General features: G+C 38.8%; 1 protein-coding gene across 1 annotated transcript; it reads right to left on the reverse strand.

Annotated features, from left to right (window-relative positions):
• Positions 1 to 2567: 2567 nt before the first annotated feature.
• qrfprb (pyroglutamylated RFamide peptide receptor b) lies at positions 2568 to 17050 on the reverse strand. The gene is made up of 6 exons (XM_056241805.1): positions 16569 to 17050; positions 13215 to 13373; positions 9791 to 9852; positions 8406 to 8641; positions 6615 to 6712; positions 2568 to 3221 (listed from the first exon to the last, which is right to left on the reverse strand). Exons 1-6 carry the CDS (start codon positions 16930 to 16932, stop codon positions 2818 to 2820), a joined length of 1323 nt encoding a protein of 440 aa, XP_056097780.1. The 5' UTR covers positions 16933 to 17050; the 3' UTR covers positions 2568 to 2817.
• Between the last annotated feature and the right edge of the window lie 1221 nt (positions 17051 to 18271).

Raw genomic sequence — 18271 nt, forward strand, 5'->3', positions numbered from 1 at the left:
TTATTTTTTGTGCATTATTAAAAGTTCACATCTGTCAGATGCTGTTTGAGAGTGTGAACACACACATGCTGTTCGACATCAAGATTCATCGCACACACACATCGAGGGAAGGTTTGCAGAAGTGATCCGCTCAAAACGGATCTCGTTCCTTTCCATCAGAGAATTGACATGTAAGTGCCCTTAAAACGCACCTGTAATCGAGCATTAATCTATTACTGATGCTTTAGGAAAACCAAGTCTCCATCTTTAACAAGCACATTTCCATGTTTCCAACACGTTAGCACATCGTCATTAGTGTGAATCATTTAACAGCCCCAGCTGTTCATCGCAAATGCTTCTAATCGTTCTGAAAGAATAAAATTCAAGCATTTCTTTATTATATCTGAGCAAAGTGAATATATAAAGTACAGACATTAAAGATCAGAGCTGCCAATGGAGTATTTCCAGTGTCTTCTATCAATCTGTTGCTGTCGCTCTTACCCTGTGTTACCATCACTGAGTTTCACAACACTTCACTTGAAGACATTATATGGGTGTTTTTAATGCATTATGAATTGTAATGCACCGCATTATGATTGCATGTATAGGAACCCCAGTTATAATACATTATAATACTCATCTATTCATTCTTGCACTTTTAGGAAATGCATTAAAACATGAAAACCAATTTCAGATATAATCTGCAAACATAATGCTTTGTTTAAATATGCAGTGCATTATAAATACCATTATAATGCATTATACATAAAGAGAAAAATGTATGTTCTGTCATTATTTACTTACCCTCATGTCAAATATATATATATTTAAATACTTTTGTGTTCTCCCGAGAAACTTTGTTTACTTGTTTGTTCAGTGAACTAAAACCAAAATCAAAAACATTTTTGTTACTTAACTTAAACTACATATATATTAATAAATCAATAGCCATTTTTCCACCCCCCTTTTTTATGGACATTTTGGGATATCGCATAAAAAAAACACCAAAATGTGCATTAATTCTTTAAAGGCATATAAAATAACGCACGCTAGATTTAGTAAACATGCGCATAAATTATGATGGAAACACATTTACCGAATAAATTCCTCAATGCGCATCAAAAAGTCATTATATATGTGAAAACACTGTGAACGTGATTTCACCAAGTACCACATAATCCTGGATCAACATCTTTGTTGATCCTGGAACAACTTTCCAATCAACCAATCAGATTTGAGGGACAAGTTTACAGTTTGTGTCAAGTTTAGGCTTAGAACCAGGGTGAAGTACTTAAACATCAGTGCTGTTCACCTTTCATTACCCTCTGATTTTAGGGAAAAGTTATGGGTAGGGTTAGGTTTAGGGGTAGGGATTGGGTAAGGACTACATTTTGGGACAGGAATGTTGATCCAGGAACATGTCTTACTTGGCAAAATCACGGTGATTAAAAAACGCCCACAGCTTCTCCTGCAGAAACTTCCATCTTTGGTGATATTTGGCACCAGTTCATCAGGAAGTGACGATTTTGTTCTCTTCGACTTATTCACAAATGTTTAATGCAAGTTAAATTCACTACTTTGGATGGGAACATGGCTGTTGATACTAAAATAACACTGTGATCCCCGAGAAAGCACTGAAATATCACACTTCCTCCCTGAAATATTTCCCCCATCACCATGTCCGTTTAGACCCTGTGCTTCTGTTATTATTGCAGTTTGACTGATGCGATCGCTGTGAACTGTTGTTTTATGAAGCTAAAGATTCTTCAAAAATTCTCACAGAAAAATAGCATCTGGGTTTGGAAGGACATGATGGTGAGTAAATACTGAGAGGATGCTGGTCTTTCACTTCATAATAATTCCTGATCATTTACTCGCCTCCACGTCATCCGATATATTCATGTCTGTCTTTCTTCACTCGAAAAGAAATGAGGAAAACATTCCAGGATTTTCCTCCATATAGTGACTTCAATGGGGTCCAACGGTTTCAGTGCAGCTTCAAAGTCTCGACACGATCCCAGCCGAGGAGTAAGAGTCTGATCTAACGAAACGATTGGTCATTTTCTAAAAATAATAACATTTATATACTTTTTCACCACTAATGCTCGTCTTACACTAGCTGTAATGCGACACACAATACATAATCATGTTGAAAGGTCAAGCGGGACGTAGGTGGAAGTACAGACCTAGTGTTTACAAAGCGAACGTGCAACAACAAAAAATTAAATGAATAAATAAAAGGTAAAACAATGATGTCTGATGATTTTGAAGTTGGAGGAGAAAATGAGATGGAGTTTTTCGCCCTACATTTTTAAACCGGAGCACGCGTGACCTTTCAACGTGATTATGTAATGTGTGTCGCATCACAGCTAGTGTAAGACTAGCATTAGTGGTGAAAAAGTATATAAATGTTATTATTTTTAGAAAATGACCAATCGTTTCGTTAGATCAGACTCTTACTCCTCGGCTGGGATCGTGTCGAGACTTTGAAGCTGCACTGAAACCGTTGGACCCCATTGAAGTCACTATATGGAGGACAATCCTGGAATGTTTTCCTCATTTCTTTTCGACTGAAGAAAGACAGACATGAATATATCGGATGACGTGGAGGCGAGTAAATTATCAGGGAATTTTAATTCTGAAGTGAACTGATCCTTTAAGTGAGGTCAGTCTGTTGTGCTACACGCTAACTAGCGCTAGCGCTCGGGCGTCTTTTTCTCTGTCTGCGTCTCCAATCATGGATTTGAAATCCCGAACTCATCCGACAGCAGTACTGAGATTATCTCAAAGGCTGGTTTTTCTTGCCAAGAACACCTCAATGTCTGAGAGATCCTCTGGTTATGTCACGCAGGAGCTGCTGGAAGGCAGCTGGGATGTAGCGGTTTTGTCTCTCTGCTCCGCGAACGCTGTCGAGATCTCCAGATCTCCGTGTGAAGAGCTCAACACTCGGTTCTGGTGCGCGTGCAGGGCTCCTGTGTTCCCGCTGGTGGTGTTGCTGCTGAAGGCCTCAGTTTTGAGGTGTTTGGAGAAGTGCACGCTGAGATTGGGCCGCTCTACAGCGCCGCCCTGGTGGCCGGGACGCCTCAGGTAAGAGGACAGCGTGGAGACGCAACTCTTCTTGAAGTTCTCGTTCATGAAGGCGTAGACGATGGGGTTGTTGAAGGAGTTGGAGAAGCCGATGGCCTGGACCACAGCGATGATCATGTTCACCGTGACCTCGTCGTAGTTCTTCTCCAGGTCGTCTGAATGAAGAACGCACAGGTATTTTGATTTAATGCTGACAGCTCATATTGGACAGCTTTTCACAATACACACCGTTTCAAAGCAGCTTTACAGAAAATCTATGAGTCCACATTACAATTTACAGTGATCTGTTATCAGAGGTAAGTGTCTAAGTTATGCATTTCAGAAATGTACATATACAAATCACAGTTAGTGAAAAACGTATTTAAACAATGTAATTTAAGGCAGAAACAATGAGCTCAGTGAAGTAATAAATACTTAAACCTGTTGCTCAGTTTGTAAAATCTGGGTGTTTACAGTAACATCAGACGCTTATAATACAATCCTCTTAGACAGGAGACTTTAAAAGCCTGTGTTTGATCAGATGTTTATTACTTTCTCTGTAAAGTTGCACTAATTGTTGCTTTTAAGGTGGATTTGCTGTCCAGTGTTCGGGAAAGAAACGCTTTAAGGACTCGGTCCCTGCAGATTTATGTCAACATTCATGGTTTAACATTTGAAAATGAAGAAATTAAAACAGTCATAAATATTCGTATTGTAATTTTATGGTTGTAATGTAAAATAAAATTATGATTGCTAATACTATATTATGTTTTCATAACTTTTTTTTATTTTACAGTCAAATATTCTTATTCTGTTTTGTCACTATTTTTTAAAATAGTTATTTATAGCTATTGATGTTTTATGTATTTATGTTTTATTAGTAAATATATGCACTATATTGCATATTAATTGTATTTTTACTCATCCTGTTCTTCAATATTAAATGTATGTTTGAATAAATGCGTTTTATGACAGCCACCATTTAAATCTCAATATAAAAAAAAACGAGTAGAAACATAATAATAATTTATTATAACGTTATTATAAAAACGTATGTAATTTGCAGGCAGCGACTATTATTTATACTGTATAAATGGCAACTAGATTCTATTTACACTGTAAAATAGCATTATTTTCTATAAAATAGGTGTAAATAGTAGTTAGATGCTATTTATACTTATAGTTGCAGATACTATCTACACATCAGTGTTGTTGTACATTAAACGGTATTCAATAATAACATTGTAAATTATTGTATTTATTAAAATTATTAAGTGGATGACGCCTTATTGGGAAAATAAAGCTAACCCTAACCGCTAAACACCCTATTATTAAACACGTTAGACACTTTATTTCCACTTTTCGAATATTTTCTTATTGAAAATAATGCCTTTCCGATCTGATACTGTATGTGTCAGCGTCTTTTGTCATTTTGTCTGGACCAATCAGACGTTAGTGGGCGGGGTTAGTGTAAATAGACACTCCATAATTTAAGTACTCTACAAATCAATTAATTTTAACCTTTAATATTATAATGATGTAACAACTGTGGTTTCATGTATACTTTACAGCATTTGTTGAGAGAATTTGTTTTTTTTTTAGGAAATTTGCCATTTACTGTTAGCCTGGTTCTACCAGACTCTCGTACATTTCATTTGTACAGAGAGTCTGGCCTCGCTCCATTGAGAAACGTTTACTTCCTTGTAGGCGGGTTCTCTGTTAAAGTTCAAAACTATTGGATCTGCCCAGCGTCACTCAGGATCTGCCATAGCCAATCGCTAACGTGTGGTCGTGACGTATGTCATGCGCCGTAACCGGCTGGAAACAACAAGTCCGAATTCCATATTCATAAATCTAAATATCTAAATGCTAAACCTCTCTTTCTTATATTTGTGAAAGAATTTAAAAAATACCTCTTTTCAATTAAGTTGTCTGAGAACAAAAAAAGCCTTAAAAACATTATCTGTTTGTAATTATTTTCCTTTTTTCAGTGTCATGTAATTCTCTTAACTTGTTCATGTTTATTTTATATTATCCCCCTACTGTTTTATTTTTGTTTTGTTTTTATTATTATTTTTTGTTTGTTTTTGTATTATGTTTTCTGTTATTACTTGTGTATTGTTTTAAGCAATAAAAAAAAACAAGTCCGAATGATCAGAGGATTATGTTTAGAATAAGATGTCTGTCAACGAGAGCTGCATGTTTTGTTCATCGAATTTAAGAGTTCAAGGAACAATTCTAAATGTATATTTGACACTAAGGACAGTGATGTATTCAGTCAACTGTCGAAGCTGGGTGTAATCATTAACAATACGCCGCTGCGGTCGTTTCGGATCTGGCGCAAATGCTGTACAGTGATCATCGTGCACGCCGAGCTGCCCAGCACCAACTCCTAACCTTTCTGCCTCCCTCACTTGGTCCTCCATTAGTGCAACAAGAGGAGACGACAACAACTATCGGCTTTGCATCCTATCGTTCGCCTTAGCTAACTCATTCACCACTAGCGGAGTGAGCTGGAAAATTAAACTTTTCCCGAACCCCGTGGGGAGGAGGGCCACAACATCATGGCCACCAACAACACTTAGCAAACATTGATCTTGCTCCGGCTTTAACTTCTGGATATTCGGCAGTTTTGCAACAACGGACCGAATAGATTTTCTCACGTCTTTCTCCGCTGCCATTACTGAACTCCAACTCAAACTGACGCGCTACATCAACGTCATCGTTCTCAGCCACTCCCTCTGTTCGCTGATTGGACCGGTAAAAAAATTATTTCTGGAAACCAAAGTCTACAGCACAATCCCAGACGTAGTACTGAAGGAAAATAAAATTGAGCGGAAGTGCGTAGGAGGGCGGAGCCAGGCTAATTTACTGTACCTGATAGGCCCCAAATTAATAAATATTCAATCAAAATCGCAATCTTGTGAATCGAAATCTAATTCAATTGAGAAATTTGTCCCATTACCCAGCCCTCATCTCAATAAATATCCTTTATATTGATATCCTAATATCCTTCATTTGAGTGCACCACAATGCTTACATGTTCAAACCACAAAAATGTTCTCCTGCGGGACGATGCAACTATTTACTCCGTGAACATGTCACCTTTCCCACCTCTTGTGAGTTTGCAGGTCTGTAGTAATCGCATCCATAGAGCTTCACACTGTCCGTCCCAAACTAAATGTGTTAAACACTATTTGTAGATCCGAAAAATTGCTTGTCACTAAAACCATCTGGACGTGCCTGATTTAAGCCGCCTATCTGTAGTTACCCAGAGCATATTTTCAGGGACATCTGAACTTATATTCGTGTAGTGTTGTTCCGATCGAGTAGCGAGACGCATGCAATCAAATAGAGTGGAGATATTTGACCTTTAACCCTGCGCCCTGTGGGTGGCACGAGTCTAGTGATCAGTTAACAGTGATTGTGGGTTCTTCAGCCTCTGGGAAGTAATGAACTACTTTGTGTAATCGCACTACTTCAGTTCAGTTTATCCTCACGGAGCTGCTGTGAGAGGATTGTATCCGGACAGAGACATTTACTCGAGCGCATTGACATGACACACTTACTGTACTCGAACAGCATGTGCACGATGTGAAACGGTGCCCAGCAGACGGTGAACAGCAGCACGATAGTGATCATCATTTTGACGGCACGTTTCTTCTTCCTGTTTGAACAGCAGAAAAAGGAAAGTTACTGTAATCACAGTGTAGATATAATGCATAACAACGTGCATTATGAATATGCATTATGCATAAAGGCTTCAAGTAAAGTGTTTCCATAATCAGAAAAACAAGCTTGATTTTTATCCACTGGATTTTGATTTAAAGGGGTCATGCACTTTTACAAGTTGATTGTACTGAAAGGTGTGTTGGCAGTGCCTGTACACAACCATCATTTAAAGCTGCAGTAGGGAGTTTTGAGAAAACGTTGACTTAGCCTGAAAATTTGAACAAGCACAACTTCCAGGTCCCGCCCCCTTGCTCTCTGCTGCGCTACAGCCCTCCCTCCACAGCTCGTCCTCCACAGCGGAGCCGTCGTGAACGCGCAGGCTAGTAAACAGGGCCACCGATAACAGCGGATAAAAAGTTATATGGCACATTCACTAATAGGGACTAAACGTCAACAATATGCTTTACATTGACTATGGCCTGCCCATACTTTGACTACAAACTTGGTCCTCAAATCATTATGTATTTTGCAATAGCCTACATGTAACTTTAGAACGTTGCACTCTTTCTATAAGTTATAAATAGCTAGTAAGATAACGTTATATAACGGTAACTAACGTTACAGTATGTTAGTAATTATTCTAGCGATATATAATGCTAGATAAGGTGTGCTAGTACATTATTTCAGCAACATGACAAGCCAGTGAATTAGCAGGTTTCAATTGTTGCTTAGCAGAGTGCGTGACATTTCATCTACATGTTATGGGCTAGAGTTTTGGCACCGAGTCAATGGGCTCTGTGTAATTCTTTCTTTTTCGCTTGTTTATCGTCATCAGTCTTTTTCCTTTTACCTCTTTGTTTTATGAGCAGGTGTCACTCGAGAATAAGCAGTTTAGGTTGTTTCTCCGTCATAAGCACAGCTGCAGCACGCCGGCAATCTTGAGTTTGAACGACGGCTCGCGCTGTGCAAGAGAGGGGTGTGATCAGCGCGTACACGAGCGTGACTGACACTGCTAAGACATTCCTCCTGGCTCTGATTGGTTGTTTCTGACCGGGAGCGTGTATTTCTGCAAATGGCAATAGGACCACTGGGAGGAGCCAGAGGAGCTTGATTTTTACACAGATTATCTGTCTCATATTCTACTGTCAGGACATAATGACAGTTTTAGCAAATACATTTTTTCAAAAGTTACCTACAGCAGCTTTAATGATAAAAATCCATCCAGTGGTTTTGTTTTAATCTCCTTATATGTATTCCCCTGTCTCAAATCGAGCCATTTCACAGTGTGACACTTTACGTGCGCTGTGTCTAAACGCCCGCAGAATAGAGGGGCGGGGTTTATTATTTAAAGGCATATGCACTGAAACGGCGTGCTGAAAACAGAGCTGATTTTGACCAGGTAAAATTAGTGTTTTCTTAAAATACTAATGAGAATTTTTAATACAAGTATATTACAAAGTTTTCATTTAGACCCTAAAGAATCATATTAACTTGTACAAAAATGGCATTATATGACCCCAAGGAAACATGTAATGCTATTGGTTAAAATGAGTTGTTTGTTGTCATTTTTCTGTTTCATTTGTAAATGCATCATATTATGGAAGTAAACTAGGTTGGGAACATGTTAGTACATATGAAAGCGCTATATAAATGCCTCATTCATTCATGTTGATTTTTTCTCAGTGTACCTGGAGATTTTGTTGATCTCTCTGTGGTTCATGGTGCTGAGGACGGAAGAGTCCCCCACACGCTTGCGGATCCAGAGCTCGATGCCGATGCGACTGTAGAGGAAGAGCATGGCGGCGAGCGGCAGCAGGAACAGCGCCACCATCATGAAGGTGGTGTAAACCTGACGGTGCACCAGCGAATGCCAGCGCTCATGACAGCACACGTGATGGTGGTCGTACAAGAAGTCATACTTCACCTGAGGAACACAGATAAGAGAGGAAACCTAATTGGTATTCATACAAAGCATGCATGACTTTTAAAAGAGCTGTAAGCTATTTATTTTAGAGTAGCATGCATGAAATCTCCCTACTGTCTGAAATGTGTCATCTTAGCCAATCAGAAATGCTCTCTGAATGTCAATCTTTGTAAACGTTTAGATATTTTTGGAGTGTGTGTGTGTGTGTTTGAAGGCATGTAAACTGTAATTCAGTCTGTTGGAATTAGCAAAACGTCTGGAATCGATTACAGCACCGTAAATTCAGTTTCAAACCACAAAGGTTTAACTTCAGAAACTTAAAATCTGGAATTTGCTCATTTTCAGCTTCTTTATAATGCAATTGTTTTACTGCTACTCTTAGACTTCTGTTACGATGCTATATGAAACTTTCATGTATTCATGACATCGTTAAATAAAAAAAGTGGCATTAAGGTTCTTCAAAAACATTTGCACATCATCAGCCTACAGCTTTGAAGGACACAAGGGTGAGTATGACTTTTGTCATTAATTATGCTTTATAATGCACTGTATGATCTCATGAATAATGGTAACCACAGTTATAATACATTATAATACTCATCTACTCATTGTTACACCTTTAGAAAGTAAAATGCATTAAAACAAACAACCAATTTCAGATATACTCTGCAAATATTATAATGCATTTTGAATTATTTATGAAAACAATGTACTTTATGAATGCTTATTTAATGCATTATACATAAAGGCTTCGATTTAAAGTGTTACAATCAAAATCCAGTGGATAAAATCAAGCTTATTTTGCCGAATAAAAGCCATTTTGAAGGTAAAGCAAGATATTTGCATTGCTGCTTTTCCGTTTCATTTGTAAACGCATCACATTACAGAAGTAATATGAGTGGGAACATGTTGACTGTGAATGCAAATAAATCAATGAATAACGCTTGACCTTCTGCGATAAATGAACCGCACTCGTCTCGAGCGAACCTCTGTTGGCCGATTCATCTGCGTGTTTGATCTGTTGTCGGACATTTTCACGTGTGTCAAAGCAATTAACCTTGTGCTTGTTAAATGTTCTCAGTTAACAGTGATTAACTTGCAGTGATTTCTATTAAACGATTTAATGTGTGTCTTTTATCAGTCACTCACCTCTAAGTGCTGCACAAACAGCATCGGCGATCCCACCATGACAGCAGCGATCCACACCAGCCCTGCATATGCATATAAACCTGGATATTAATGGACTCTCCCCCATGAGCCCGTCATGCTAATGAAGAACAGCTGCATAAACCCCAATCTAGCAGAGAAAAGCCCTCGAGGGAACCGCTCATATTTGCACATGCAAATGAAAAGCTAGTTTTCATTGTGTCTGTATTTCCCAACAGGGAGAGATTGCATTTATTTAACGACGTTTTGTTTTATGCAGTTATTCTCCATTGGGGAATTGCTTTTTAATGATAACAGGCCTACTGTGAGTTGATGGTATTTAGTTATTATTGTAATTTATTAAGTAATCATCTTTCAATGGTAGCCTGGTTAAAACCAGAGCATTCTCAGTTGTAACTGAGTTATGGTCTGGCAAAGCGTCATAGACAAATCATTTCCAGAGGGGCGTCACCAACGGACGTCGCGGATAGACCTAAACCCAATCAGAGCGATGAAGGAGATGACGTATGCAGAGCGGCGGAGAAACATCTCCGAGTGTTGTTCTTTGCTCGGTTTTTAACAAAAAGGAAACGTTCAAATCGCTTAAAACAGACGCGATCGCTGATTGGAACGAGTGATGTTCGACGGCGGCATCCATCTTTGTAATGTAGGCTACAAAATCTGCTTTAAAATCCCAGCGCTGTCGTCATCGTGTAAAGCCCGCTCCAACGCTTCTGATTGGTGCCGTGATTTCGGCGGATTGGAAATGGGCTTGAATGAGCTCTTTGCCAGACTAACTTTCAGAGCAAATCTAAATTTGCCGGAAGTTGTCTGGGTTTTCCCAGGCTACTTTAACGGTAGAATTCCTGGTGGAAAACTACATTACCCATGATTCTGCGAAGAAAATCTCTTAATTAGATTCGCAATGCTTCGTGAAATTTGTAGTTCTTTCTTTCATTAGAGCTGTTAAAGGGATAGTTCACTTTGAAATTAATTTTTGGTATGTTTTAGCTTACCTCAAGGGCATCCAAGATGTAGGTGTCTTTGTTTCCGCAGTAGTTTCAATTTTGATATTGTTTAGGTCAAACCGTTCTTGTCTGTCAGTCATATAATGCAGGTCTATGGTCACCACCTCAAAGAGCATGACCAGAGAAGTCCAAATTAAACATGATTTAATGACTCGTAAATGTAAGTACACATTGATGGCCTAAGACACGAAACGAGCGGTTTGTGTGAGAAAACGAACAGTATTTATATCGTTTTTACCTCTTGTAACCACAGCCACGTCCAAGTGATCTGAGGGCGCCGGCGCTTCGGTCTGCACAAGCGCCGGAAGTGATCTCTCGCGCGTGTACGTCACTCATTGTTTAAACAGAGATTTCGGAAATGTTACCTTTCACTGTGAAGATCTAAACATATAAAGGAAATCGCAATGGAAGACGATTTCGATATACCAACAGAATTTTTTCAGAGAAATCACTTCCAGCGCTTGCGCAGACCGACGCGCCCGCGCCCTCAGATCACTTGGACGTGGCTGTGTTTACAAGAGGTAAAAACGATATAAATACTGTTCGTTTTCTCACACAAACCGCTCGTTTCGTGTCTTAGGCCATCAATGTGTGCTTACATTTACGAGTCATTAAATCATGTTTAATTTGGACTTCTCTGGTCATGCTCTTTGAGGTGGAGACCATAGACCTGCATTATATGACTGACAGACAAGAACGGTTTGACCTAAAAATATCAAAATTGAAACTACTGCGGAAACAAAGACACCTACATCTTGGATGCCCTTGAGGTAAGCTAAAACATACCAAAAATGTATTTCAAAGTAAACTATCCCTTTAAGTTTAGTCTTGTACTTTTTGTCCGATTTTTAAATACTTTTTTTTTTTTGCTTCAAATGTAGTCATGTTTAAGGCTTTTCACACAGCGCTTAAACCCGGGTTGTCGTCGTTCCGCTTTTGCACCGTTAAACGGCAAACTTATACAATGTAAAATGATGCTAGATGCTAGTAACGACAGACTGAGAATCGTGTGCCTCATAATCACGTGCTTTGGACAGTCACGGAAACGGTGTATAAACAGTCAGTAGTTCCAGCGTTTGAGGGAGAAAATGTCAAACAGTGACAGAAAAAATTGGAGAGACTGATGAGGATGTGCAGTTTTAGAGCCTTTGCAAAAACATATTGTGTGCGGCGTTTGTCCAATCAGTGACGCTGCAAATTAGGACATTATCCAGGGTTTAGGAATGAACCGTGTGAAACATCATCTTATGAACACCCAGGATTAACTGTTAACGTCTGGTAAAGGCTACATTTAATCATTTAGTAGACGCTTTTATTCTTTTATTCTGGATAGCCCCTTGAGATGTACCATCTCATTTTCAAGAGGGTCCTTTCAATCACTGATTGTAAATAACAACCTGAGCCACACATGCTCAAAAACAAGACACAATAACACAGAAAAACAATAAATTACATGGATACATTGACAATAATAATGCCTCACAGGGTATTCACATGACATTACAGCATTTTAATGAGCCCAAATTTACTACAATATAAACTGAAAAAAAAAACCTTCCTCATTTAAACCATGTACATTTGTATCCAAAGCGACTTAATGAGGAGAGCAATAGATGCAGTCAAACTAACAACAGGACAACAATATGCAAGTGCTGTGACCTTCCCAGGTTAGTCTAACGCAGTAAATATATTTAAAAAATAAATAGATATAGACTAGAAGAGGAGAGAAAAGAAAGTGTTAGTATTAATGGATCAAGTGTTGCGTGTGAGAAAAGTGAATCAAAATAACCCAGGAATCAGTTTACCCAGGGTTTAGAGTGACCCAGGCCCTGGGTTAACTGTTTCAAGAGTTTGTGTTCACCTGGCAGCTGATTGGTTTGGTTCGTGTGTTGTTGTTGTTGTTGTTGTTTTTTAAATACCTATGGAAAAAAATATATGGGAAAATACTTTTGGAATTGAGAAGTGGGTGAGAACAGTCGCAATCTATTTAGCACATTTTGGGACGTTTTTTGGACATTTTGTGGAATACTTTTTTTTAGTAGTTTTAGAACAGTCCACAGACCTCCAAATATAAACCCTCACATTAGAGAGCACAGCGGTTTGTGGATATAATGATGTTCTCCAGTCTCTAGAAATCCCGACACACTGCAGTGACTGATGGGATTTACATCACACTGATCCACAGGACTTGTTAGAGACACAAACTCGTGAGCTGCCTACTAATGTGACGTTTAAGTACAAGGGTATAAATAACTTTATTTTTTTTTAAGTTGCACTGTAACACCAGGAATGTGTGTTAAGAGCGTAGGTGGAGTCAAATCAGATTTTTAGGGCTTTTTGAGCACGTTTATTTGAATAAGAAAGTAAACAGTCGAGTGTGTGTGTGTGTTTGACCTTACCTAACATTTTGTAGGCTCGTTTGGGTGTGTACTGCCTCTTCATTTTGAGCGGATAGACGATGCCCTGGTATCTCTCGATGGCGATGCAGGTCATGGTGAGGATGCCGGTTACGACGGCAGTGGTTTGCACAAAAGGAACGGTCTTACATACTAGAACACCTGCACATACAACACACACAACACACACAACACACACAACACACACAAAAACAAAAAACACACACTGTGAAAGGCTGAAGCACAATTTATTGAAGTGGCTACAGATGGCTGATATTTTTTTATACAATTTATGGAGGGTTAAAGCACTTAATGTCCATTTCACGGGTTGAAGGTCCAAATGTGAGTTTCAGTGCAGCTTCAAAGTCTCGACACGATCCCAGCCGAGGAATAAGAGTCTTATCTAACCAAACCATCGGTCATTTTCAAAAAAAAAAAAAAAACTTTATATTTCTAAACATTGACCTTTCAACTTGATTACGCATTGCAGAGCTGGTGCAAGACGAGCATTTGTGGTTAAAAAGTATATAAATGTCTATATGGCCAATGTTTTGTCTAGATAAGACTCTTATTCCTCGGCTTCCTTTGTGCTCCATTCAACTCCATTCACCTCCATTCACCTCCTTTCAACTCCATTCAACTCCATTCAACTCCATTCACCTCCATTCAACTCCATACACCTCCATTCAACTCCATTCCCCTCCATTCACCTCCTTTTAACTCCATTCAACTCCATTCCCCTCCATTCACCTCCATTCAACTCCATTCACCTCCATTTAACTCCATTCACCTCCTTTTAACTCCATTCACCTCCAATCAACTCCATTGGAGTTCAACTCCATTCACCTCCATTTAACTCCATTCAACTCCATTGGAGTTCACCTCCATTCAACTCCATTCCCCTCCATTCAACTCCATTCACCTCCATTTAACTCCATTCAACTCTATTCACCTCCATTTAACTCCAATCAACTCCATTCAACTCCATTCCCCTCCATTCAACTCCATTGGATTTCAACTTCATTCAACTCCATTCCATTCAACTCCATTCACCTCCATTTAACTCCATTCAACTCCATTCACTTCCATTCAACTCCATTTAACTCCATTCACTTCCATTCAACTCCATTCACCTCCATTCAACTCCATTCACCTCCATTTAACTCCATTCACCTCCATTCCCCTCCATTCACACGTAAACTAATGCGGGGGAGAGGAACTCGAAAGCAATTGTTCGCTTCGGTCAGGTGTGATGACCTTTTGAGCTCTTGGCTTATTCAACGCTGCATGATTGACAGTTTTATGAGAAAGTGGAGTAGATGAATAATAAATCACAAATGTGCAATATATTATTAACTACAGAAATTTAGCATGAACAAAGCCTGTGCAACTGTACACAGATCAAGTGAACTTCATTGTCTGCGCTCCCATTGGTTGTCACCGGATCATGTCGTTGCTTATTTACATAAAGTTGTTAGTATGCGTGTATGTATATCAGTTAAACAGTGTTTACATCTTGAAGTTTTAATGCAGCCAGTGATGATAAAATAAATAAGAGAAGGTAATGTTTGTCTTCGCTCTCAGTTTCTCATATTCACACTCTATGTTCAGACCTGAAGCGTCTCTTTAATGAAACCCCACAGGAGAACTGGCTTTATAAAACACTGCAGCACGCCAGATAGAAACGCTGTCCGATGCTGATACCTTAAGGGTTTTTAATGAATGCCATATTCATAAATCATGGTATTTACATCCAATACCATGAAGTACACCAAGGTACTTTATAGGATACCATCGTGCGCCACACACAAACACACAGTATTATCATCTGGTACTTTGTGGTGCTTTTTTGTAAGCGACATCTTCCATTTACAGGATTGTTGAACATATAATATGTAGAAATTGGGTAAATCTTAGGAGGTTTTCACTTAAAAGAAAGAACCACAAAGATACTGTTTTTTGTGTATGGCTTTATACACCATAAAGAGAGAGAGAGAGAGAGAGAGAGAGAGAGAGAGAGAGAGAGAGAGAGAGAGAGAGAGAGCGTGCGGGTGTGTGTGATATTTCTCAGCATCAAGTTTTTAGGTTATATGAACTTTATATAAATATATATAGTAGCCTACATACATTTAACGTTTCATGTTTCACCATTTGAATCCCCTTTTTATAGACCAATTTTCAGTTGGTAAACATGGTGACGTTTTTATGTGGGTGGAGCTTAGGTGGTGGCAGAACGATCCCTCTGGCCGCTTCACTAACGTAAAGTCTGCAAGTTTTGTTAGCTTGTTTTTAACAATGACTGGAGAAAATCCGATTTTATCTTAATGTGCAAGGTCACTCACTGTCCAGGACCACGATTGTTTTTTGCAAAAGTTAATTTTAACGGACGGAACCAGATTGGCTGACCCGTACACTCATTGAGGATCTGACAGGATTAACGTTAACGCTACCTCCGGTTGAGTGGCCTGACTTCTACACCTACCTGATAGAGAAACGGAGGGCATATAAATCTTTAGATGCCTATAACTATGTGCTGAATGGTGAAGTGCAAGACGTGTGTGTACGATCCGCAGTTCTGCCGAGCCAGCGCCATGAAGACGACAATGTAAAGAGTGACATTACGGTGCAATTTTAATGAGGTGAAAATTTTCTAGAAATAAAAAATTGCAGATAAAGCATATTAATGTTTCATTGATTCTTGCACCCAACAACACAACAAGATGACATTTAATAATAATAAGAATAATTTAAGATCCTTTTTGTAGCCGAATCTGTGCTGGTTTGTATTTGCCGCCTCCAGTTTTCCCTTTGTTCTGCCACCAGCTAGCGCTGTGACGCAACTGTGACGTCGGCTGGAAATTGGTCTATTCAGTACTTTATTTTAAATGATCCTGCAGTGACAAATGATTTCATAAACATACTAATATTCCATGTAACCTCTTAATTAACATAAGATCATTTGTTAGTGTATTAGTTTAAGATGTTACAATTTCAAACGTTTAAATTATTATAAAATACCACCTATAATAACGTCTGATGTTCACAAATAACAAACGCAAACATCGACATTTTAGGTTGAAATGGTTTTATGCTGCTTTATATGCCCACCTGCTCCAATGCTGTTATGTGACATGCTTTTAACAAGTAATTCACTACATGTTTTAATTAGGCTAATATGAGCTCATAAACTGAACAACAACATGAAATGTTTAACTAGTTTCAGTCAGATGAAGAATAGCATCACTTGTTGTCAGTGTTTGACGATTTCTAGAATCGTCAACTAGCATCTCCATGCCGTGCCATGTTTGATGATGAGTAATTAAAGTGATTAAATGGATTGTAAATGATTTCTCTGACCTCCCAGCCACTCTGAGGAGATGTTTTGCAGGAGTGTGAACGGGACACAGAAGAAGGTGATGAGAAGATCACTGACCGCCAGCGAACAGATGAAGATGTTGGTCGCCGTTCGCATCGCGCGTTTACGCGCCACAATATAAACCACCAAACTGTTTCCAACCAGCGCAAGCACGAAAATAACCACGTACACGACCACAAATGTGGTTTTAGCTCCGGCTGGGAGTTCAGGGATGTAAACCAGCGGCTGGATGTCGTATGCATCGATGAATTCCTGCCGGGAAAGGTTGTAGTATTGCAGGAGTTCCTGGAGCGCCTCAGGAGTGATCTTCGTAGTGGCCGTCATCTCTGTGGAAGAAGAAGACATCTCGCTTTCTTGATTATATTATTCACATACGAAGGGGAAAAGTACATCCAGATGTCAAGTGACGTTCAGTGAGCTGTAATAAAATCCCTGCGCGCGCGCCGAGCTTCTGTGGGGGGCGTCAGTGCGCGTTCGCACTTGAAACCATTGACTGCAAAAAAATAGCTTGAAACCCTTATTTTCCTTTCGCCTCGTGAAAAAAAACATGCTTTTAAATCATAGTTATGATAAAACGTCGGCATTATGACATATTGAGTCTCGTAATTTCTTTTTCTTTTTTGTGTGTGACTATATGTCATAATTTCGACTTCTATAGGCCGTACTAGCCTGTTATAATTTCGACTTTTGTTTTTATGTTTAATGACAAAGTAAAAATTATGAATTAGTATGTCATACGTTTCAATTTCAACATTTTAATGTCATAAATTATAATTTCGACTATTAGGCCATAATTCTTTGGCTACTTTTTAAAATGTAATATTTATAAACTGCGTGAGTTTGTGCACACACACACACACACACACACACACACATAGCCTATATATATGTGTGTGTGCACAAACTCACGCAGTTTATAAATAGTAAATATATATATATATATACCATAGGCTATGTGTGTGTGTGTGTGTGTGCACAAACTCACGCAGTTTATAAATATTAAATATTAAAAAGTAGCCATAAAATGATGGCCTAATAGTCGAAATTATAATTTATGACATTAAAATGTTGAAATTGAAACGTATGACATACTAATTCATAATTTTTACTTTGTCATTAAACATAAAAACAAAAGTCGAAATTATAACAGGCTAGTAGGCTACGACCTATAGAAGTCGAAATATATATATGCACACACAATTTATTGCAAACATCAATACATTTTCTTTAGATAACTGGGTTACATTGGTTGAGCTGTTTTGACATTTTCAATTATTTGTGTGCATTCAGTCCGCATGGGTCGATTTATCACAGAGGAATTGGATAGAGAGATATTCCAGTTGTTGTTCATCCTGTAATATCTGTGGCGATAAGACTCACGTCATGTGCAGAAAATTCCCGCTGAGTGCAGAATGACACCAGCTTTGATGACAAGCAAAAGTGTGGCCCACGATTGCCATACTCTCCCCCTCCCCTCAGTTTTCTCGCGCGGTGACGAGGCGTGACGTGTGATGTCCAGTTTTACGAGAGCCTGACAAGAAGTAAAATGGTACGTTTGCATTAATTGATCAATTTTTAATTATCATAACATAACAGGATGAATTATCCGAACTTGTTGATGAATAAATTATTTTTGTTTGTTTTTGTTTTTTGCCAAATGTAGTTTCGAGGTGTTTCTTCCCGC

The sequence above is a fragment of the Rhinichthys klamathensis genome, unplaced genomic scaffold, assembly GCF_029890125.1.
Source record: "Rhinichthys klamathensis goyatoka isolate OS25496 unplaced genomic scaffold, OSU_Roscu_1.1 h1tg000677l_1, whole genome shotgun sequence".
NCBI classification, from domain to species: Eukaryota; Metazoa; Chordata; class Actinopteri; order Cypriniformes; family Leuciscidae; genus Rhinichthys; species Rhinichthys klamathensis.

Excerpts from the sequence above, each read along its gene's own strand:
- qrfprb (XM_056241805.1), bottom strand. The coding sequence starts at position 16,932 with ATGTCTTCTTCTTCCACAGAGATGACGGCCACTACGAAGATCACTCCT. Across the intron at positions 8,642-9,790 it reads TGTTTGTGCAGCACTTAGAG|GTGAAGTATGACTTCTTGTA; the intron begins GTGAGTGACTGA and ends TGTGTTCCTCAG. Across the intron at positions 6,713-8,405 it reads GAGATCAACAAAATCTCCAG|GAAGAAGAAACGTGCCGTCA; the intron begins GTACACTGAGAA and ends CTGTTCAAACAG.